Source organism: Hylaeus volcanicus, chromosome 7 (assembly GCF_026283585.1).
Source record: "Hylaeus volcanicus isolate JK05 chromosome 7, UHH_iyHylVolc1.0_haploid, whole genome shotgun sequence".
In the NCBI taxonomy this organism is placed as follows: Eukaryota; Metazoa; Arthropoda; class Insecta; order Hymenoptera; family Colletidae; genus Hylaeus; species Hylaeus volcanicus.
In genome coordinates this window covers 4,631,572-4,638,257 of record NC_071982.1, presented here as the reverse complement: position 1 = coordinate 4,638,257, position 6,686 = coordinate 4,631,572, and the positions used below count along the sequence as shown (strand labels likewise).

The 6,686-nt window shown below is 45.2% G+C and overlaps 2 protein-coding genes across 3 annotated transcripts in view; one reads left to right on the top strand and one right to left on the bottom strand.

Annotated features, from left to right (window-relative positions):
- Positions 1-2,310, bottom strand: part of LOC128880108 (uncharacterized) — a 3,589-nt gene extending 1,279 nt beyond the window's left edge. Inside the window, exons 1-4 of one of the 2 annotated variants that reach the window (XM_054129822.1) lie at positions 2,171-2,310; positions 1,945-2,108; positions 1,367-1,447; positions 278-978 (exon numbers count right to left, since the gene is read on the bottom strand). In XM_054129822.1, coding sequence (XP_053985797.1) covers positions 278-978; positions 1,367-1,447; positions 1,945-1,989 — 827 coding nt within the window. In that variant the 5' untranslated portion in view covers positions 1,990-2,108; positions 2,171-2,310. The other variant, XM_054129823.1, reaches the window with a different exon arrangement.
- Positions 2,311-2,344: 34 nt separating this feature from the next.
- LOC128880120 (uncharacterized) lies at positions 2,345-6,660 on the top strand. Its single transcript, XM_054129843.1, has 6 exons — positions 2,345-2,485; positions 2,564-2,704; positions 2,795-3,449; positions 3,621-3,700; positions 3,854-3,991; positions 4,431-6,660. The coding sequence occupies exons 4-6, from the start codon at positions 3,665-3,667 to the stop codon at positions 4,797-4,799; spliced, it is 543 nt and encodes a 180-aa protein (XP_053985818.1). The 5' UTR covers positions 2,345-2,485; positions 2,564-2,704; positions 2,795-3,449; positions 3,621-3,664; the 3' UTR covers positions 4,800-6,660.
- The last annotated feature ends 26 nt before the right edge of the window (positions 6,661-6,686 follow it).

Genomic DNA, 6,686 nt, shown 5'->3' with positions numbered 1-6,686 from the left:
GCGGCTGAAGAGGATGGGAACCCGGAGTTTGGAATCGAAGAATCTGAGATTCATAGAAGATGAAGAAGAGAAGAAGAACTTCGAAGCCAGTAATGTCTGGTGGTCAATATTAGTCTTTCTATTAGTTCCTAATGCATTCCTTTTTTTGTTTCAGGTGCAAATGCAGAAGCAAGTCTTTCGTCTTCATGGTAAAACGTCTATTTGTCAAAATTTAGTCCTATTATTTACTAATGCCTTTATTCTTATTTTCAGTTACTCATCAGAAAGAAATTATCACCTGTTCTCGTCATCCTCGTCTTCCGCGTCCTCTGTCTTCTCCAAAATAACCCCCGTAACGCTCTTCGACTCCAGAGGCACGTCCTCGTCCAAGAACATAGATGGCGTGGGTTTTATAATTTCATAAACCTCTTGTACAACTGTGTCCACAGTTGGCTCCTTTTTCTGTTTAGTTTCATCAATAGATTCGATAGTCGTTTCCGCGTTAGTTTCTGTTATTGTCGAAGTCCTCGTATCGATGGAAGTAGAGCTCCACTCCTGATTCTCTTCAGGAACTTCTTCATTCGTTTCTTGGAGTACGTGGACGTCTTCTGGTGACTCGTAGTTTGCCTCTGGTGTCGCGTAGTTTGTTTCTGGCGTCTCCTGATTCACCTCAGACGCCTCCTGATTGCTCGAGCTTTCCTCTGTTACCTGAACAGTGGCGCCTGTCGATTCTTCAGTCATCTCGCTGGGCTTAGTTGAGATTTCTCCCTCGTTTGACGCGTCCTCTACGTTCGGAGTTTCTTCGATCTTTGATCCACACTGTGTCTTCTTTTCCTGAGCTTCTTGAGCCGTGGTCGTTTCTGAAGCGGCAGTATTCACTTCAACGTCTGTCTGATTGTATGCTATGTGACAGATAGGTTTGGGTAGAGGAGTGCTAGGGCCTTCCATTCTTTCCTCCGATTGGAGGAGCTTCAGTTGCTCCACTGTGTGAAATATCACCTATGCAAAAGTTTGATTAGAATGTATGTTCAAAGAAATAAGTAAAATCAGTTAGATATCGTTAGGACTGACGGGCCCGATGACGCTAATCCATTAGCTGAGGGTTAATGTCAAATGGCGATGCTTCCGTTAAAGAACTCGAAACGAAATACTCTTCTTTATTTTGTCACTCGGTTCGAATTTACTTTCTGAACGATTTTATCCTCCTCTATCCGAAGTGCACGCCGTGCACGCTGTTAGGAATAATGAAACCACGTTGACGTCACGATCAGACCAGTTCCAAGTGCGAAAAGCATTCCACGCTTAATGAAATTGTCGCTGCGCAGTCGACGTAAATTGTCCTAAGCAAAAGCGGGAGGATACACGATTAATTAAGCGCGAGACTTACCTGCATGGCTGCGGGAAGGTACGCGTTCGTGTAGAATGGCTTCGAAAAAGATGGCGGATTCTTAATCACCCCGCCGATAGCCTGGAGCAATGAATTTCCATTAACGTTTGAGCCCCGGCATTTATTGTGAGACATAAAACAGAGATTAAAAGCAAATTGGCGTTAAAAGCTCAGATGGCTCGGAACTAACGACGGGCGAAATTCTCGTATGGGAAATTCAAGACGTAAGGAAGGCTCTAACGGGGATGACAACCGCTTCTGCTCTGTAAGGTATTTATATTTCTCGTAAGACTACAGTTAAGAGTCACCCTGATCGCGTGACGCACCCAGTATATCGGAGGAATTTCCCCGTGAAACTTTTATGACGTGTTTCAGGGGTTGGTTCATGGCAGTCCGACGCAGCAGCTTCTCTCGCAAGTTCGGCCCCTAAGGTGTAACTCGGAGGGATAATTAACTCCGACGGTCACGGAGAAAGTTTGCTGGTATCTGATAATCGCGTCTCGCGATTCCTCGGAATGGATAAAGCTACGAAGAAACCTTTGCAACTAGGGCTAATTAAACACCAAGATGTCTCTCACCTCGTGGAGTATAAAAATCACGAAGATGCTGCATATCGCCTTCATTCCGGTGCCCTCGTGATCCTCGACTTTTCAAGGTTCGATTATCCGAACAAATATACCTCCCACTAGCCTCTCAACGAAACTCGTTCAAAAGTCTTGTAACTCTTTTCAGCTTGGAACCCCTTGAAGGAGAATGAGGAAAGGTCACACTTCGAATTGGACTTCAACCTGGATGTCCCATTACCGTTCCGTCGCAGAATCTAACCGACGAGGTCTATTCAAGCAAGTTCCGCACTGTTCGCTCGCTGATCGTCAACTGGTCGCAGTTCGACGGGTCGAAAAATCGCGGGATCCTTCGTGTTCGATATTTTCCTCGACCGGATCGCGGGATTCGCGGTCGAGCGTCGGGGCAAGACTGGTCTCGAAAAGACGCGGTAACGGTTCTGGCTCGTCCTCGGCGCCGTCTGTACTCGACGTGATAGCGTGCGTGAACGAGCTCTCAGGAGTGCTGATCGCACGACGAGGAAGACGGCGTGACACTTAAATTAAGTTGCGATCGGTATGCTGCGCGTGTCCGCGAACCAAACGACGCTTTTTCCGCTATGCAACCGGCTACATTCGCGACTCTCTGTTATAGATCACGCTTTGGAACTGCTAGCGCGAAACAGACCTTGCTGATTGGGATTTGTATATCAGGTGGATCGGATCGGACTCGCCATCGACAGTGCCGATTAAATATATTTTACCGACTGCGTCGTAATTTCTCCTCCCATTTACGGTAATAATGTAGGTCAGATTGATCGCGTTTCTGAGACTACTGTCTGAGATGTGTCTTTCAATCGCGTAACTGTTGTTATTACTATTCCAGGTTCTGGTACCCCTTCCTCCTCGTTGCTGACAGCAGATATGTAGTAAACCACCTGGGGCCTTGATTTGTCACATTAATAATCTTCTAGGCTAGTCCAGTTCTTTCCTCTCACCTCTTCTTCTAAAGAATCACGTAGCCTTCGCTGAGTTCAACACAAGATCAGTTACAAAAGTGTGCATACGCCCAGCATACCAGACCAGAATAGTATTTAAAAACGCATTCTTGAATAGGGTACATCATCTCCCAGAACATGATCTCTCACGATCTGCTTTCTACTTCGCTATTCGTTTCGACCACCAGGAGATAGTAATTTTCTCGAAGACCGTTGGGAGGTATTCGTAGAATGCTATTTGCCGGGAACAAAAATAAGAAACGAGTTTCGAGGAGCGAAACAAAATAGCCAGTAACTTTCATTCTCGGAGGATTGCGACCTTGGCCAAGGCCGCCGTGACGAAAAAGAACGAAACACGACTCTGGACCACAACTTCAAGGCGATTCGGTTATGGAACCCGATCGAATACAATCGAAGAAAAGGTCGACCAGTTTTTGGATCGATTCGAGGCTCCCGTTCGATACAGTTCCCTCGATTGTGAATCGTGGCAAATGACGTTCGACAGGAATCACTTCGCTGAAGTGTTACGCATACCAGCAGGATGTAAGTATAATTTGGCAATTGTGTTCTTATCAGCGAGGTATGAGGGTGCCCCGATGCGATATGGGGTGTCCTAAGCGCTATATATTGAACGCGCTGCCTCGGATGATTATACAGTTGTTTGGATTGTCTCGTTTCGTGCCTCACCGAAGTTTCTGAAACGTGTTGTTTCAGGATCCCGTTTTCCACCGCTACCTGGAGAATCTATTTTAATCGCGATGTTGGCGAAGGCGTTTCTACTGCTAACCGTGATGGTAAGAGCATTATTTTCTTGATTTTATTAAAATAACTGATATCCGTGAATTTTTGATCAAATCATACCCACGTTTCCATATATTTTGCCATTTTAAGCGAGTCTGCCAACTTGTATTTCCTCCTCTCACTGTTTTCTACTTTTGAATATTCAGGTCGCTGGAATGTACGCGAAGCCAGTGGTTCAGTCAACCAATGACTCCAGCAAAATCGATGACGGAACGCTCGCAGAAGTGAAAACTGAGGATGAAGAGGTCATTACATCAGTTTTCAACGACGGAGGCGCTGAAAACGTAAGTCCATGAAAAGTATTTCCATACCGTTGTTTCAACTCCGTAAATAGAACTCTATACCTAACCAAGTCTGACCTCCGTAACACGAACGTAACAGAACTTCTCTACGTATATTCTATGCAAATCGTGAGGGTCCTCTTAACATTAGCAAATGGTACTCCTTATTGTTCCCAACTCGAGTCTAACTCAGCACATAGTCTAAGCTAACCCAGAGCTATATCTGATCTTCAAAACAAAAATGAGTCGTTGTTTTTGTGGAAATCCAAGGTGTATGGTCTAGGCTAAGCTGAATACTCGCATATTTCACAAGAACCACAGGTGATGCGTCAGATTTCTTCCAGGATCTTCCATACCGTTCCTAACTTGTCCTCGTTGACCTCGGAGACAAAATTCGATACCAACCCCATTTAAAAGCGAACTGACTGTCGTTCATTTCCAGACTCTTAGCTCCACGACAGCGAAACCAGGATTGCTCGCGTGGTTTCTCACGCCTCTGACGCAAAACTTCCAATTCTCTCCGCAATCGTTCCTGAAGGACCGTATCACCAATTTGAAGGAGAGCCTGGGCAGTCTGAACGTGCAAGGGCGCGAGGACACCAAGGCCAAGCAATTGTCCGCCGCGACTGGCCTGCTTCAGATTGCTGGCCCTAGCGATTCGGGATTTTATACGAACAGACTCGAGCCAGCTGGTTTTTTCGGCGGGAATGGCTGGCTCGCGAACAAGGGCGGGATTCTCGGGGGTCCTGGGGCGATTCTCTCAACAGGCAGCCTTCTCACGGATTATCCTACGCCGTACAGGAGGAAGTAGAGATGAAATCGCGGGTGATGCCTCGCTGAGGATAGTAGGCGAAGCCCTCGAAGGTATCAGGGAATTTTGTTACCGGGCGAGGATAGAGTTTGCGAGAGGATAGCGTAGCAAATGGAAAATGCACGACGTATATTCGCGTTGCTATTAGATATTCTGTAAAATTATGGAAGGATCTGGTTTTTGCAATGGTATCGGAAAATCCTAGTTGGTTCTCGGAAAATTGTGTTATAGGTTACGATCAATATATATTACATTTTACGAGGCGTTGGTATTCTTTTGGAATCGATTGAGAAAAAGATACACCGCGTTTGTAATGTTTTTAGAAATATCTACTTCTCGGTATCGATAGGTTCTCTTGGAATTTATTCTCATCCGTTTCAACACTAAACCTACCGAGCTTTCATTTGTACCTATTTCTGCTGCGATGGAAGAAGTGACTTCCAATTTAATTTATATATTGTATATACAATTGTATGCGAAAGTTTAGAAACGGTCAAATTACTGTTGGTAGGTTTAGTGTTGAAGATGCCTTGTAATAAATGTTATTGACTTTCAATGTTCTCCGTTCCTTCCCATCGTTTCTTATATTTTCTTTGCGTATTGAATTTAATTAAATATAGCCTCGAGAGTGATCGAGAAGCGGAATTAGATGCGTGTATAGGACGTAAACAAAAACAGGGGATCTTCTCAATAACGGCCGTGGCAATTCCGCGAAAATTGTTACGACGCGCGCAGAGGCCAACGCTGATATCAAAGTTTTAACAAGCTGTCTGTAGTCCCCCGGTTTCAAGCATGCAATACGTGTCGTACAATGTGCACGCACCACTGCGCCGGATTTTCTCTAGCATCAATTGTTATGAGCTGTGGAACGTATCGTGGAAAATACGCGGCACCACGGAGGATGAATTCTGCGGCGGGTCGGTTATTGGAAAATGAAATAATATCGGATATCCTCTCCGTTGGTAATTCTCGCAGTTTACAGGATCGTTCTATAGCCGCGAGACTCGTTCGCTTCGAAAGGAATATCCTTCACGTCAAATTGAAATTCGATGTGATTAATCAAACCTGGGAACCCCTCGTCGCGTTGCAATTAAGATCGATTTTCGATTGCTCCCTTGGGTCCGGGTAGAAGTATCCATCGAATATCGAATCTTTCTTTTACGGAAAATTCTTGTTTATCGCTGCTCGTTGTCTTCTTTATCTTCCCTGGAATTCATCAGATATTAAAGAAAAGATGTAGCAATTTGTAACAAAAAATACCGAGTCGTCCGTGGAATTCGTTTTTAAACTCGCCGAAAATATTCCGAAGTTTAGATCGAAATTGTACGATTAATCAAAATTTGTTTCGCACGTCGGCGCCGCGATTGAATAAAATTTCCCTCGAAGCACGAGCAACAGCTTGAGCTTAACGTCGTAGGCGTCAATCGATAAACCACAGCAGGAAAGGTGGAACGCTGGGGCTGGGGGTCATAAACGTCCGTTCTTGTCCATAGTTTTAGCTCAGTCGGTCGGTTAAGTCGCCAAAGTTCCCGCGGTGGGAGAGCTTGTCAATTTCTGACAAGCATCGACGCGTCTGGACCAAGTACGTTACCCAACATGCTCCACGATAATGGCTCCAAAGTTTTGCTCCTCGAGGTCTATTACTCCGCTCTTACCCTTTAAGAAGACGTTGCAGGATTACCTGCGTTCCGAACTGAAGACGCTCCCCGCCATTATCGCGAGACGTTAAAACCGAATTAGATAGCTCGTAATGTGGGATGCTGAGTCACGATTACGTTACCTAATGTCTGCTTATTGCCATGCATCCTCGCGTACAGCTTAGGCTACAGGCTAAGAATATGTAGGCTTGCTAATTTGATAGGGATAGTAACGAAAGCTGTATAGTAA

Bases quoted from the DNA above. Each gene is read 5' to 3' on its own strand.
- LOC128880120 (XM_054129843.1), top strand. From the start codon at position 3,665: ATGTTGGCGAAGGCGTTTCTACTGCTAACCGTGATG. The intron at 3,701-3,853 runs GTAAGAGCATTA...TTGAATATTCAG, and splicing joins TTCTACTGCTAACCGTGATG to GTCGCTGGAATGTACGCGAA. The intron at 3,992-4,430 runs GTAAGTCCATGA...GTTCATTTCCAG, and splicing joins ACGACGGAGGCGCTGAAAAC to ACTCTTAGCTCCACGACAGC.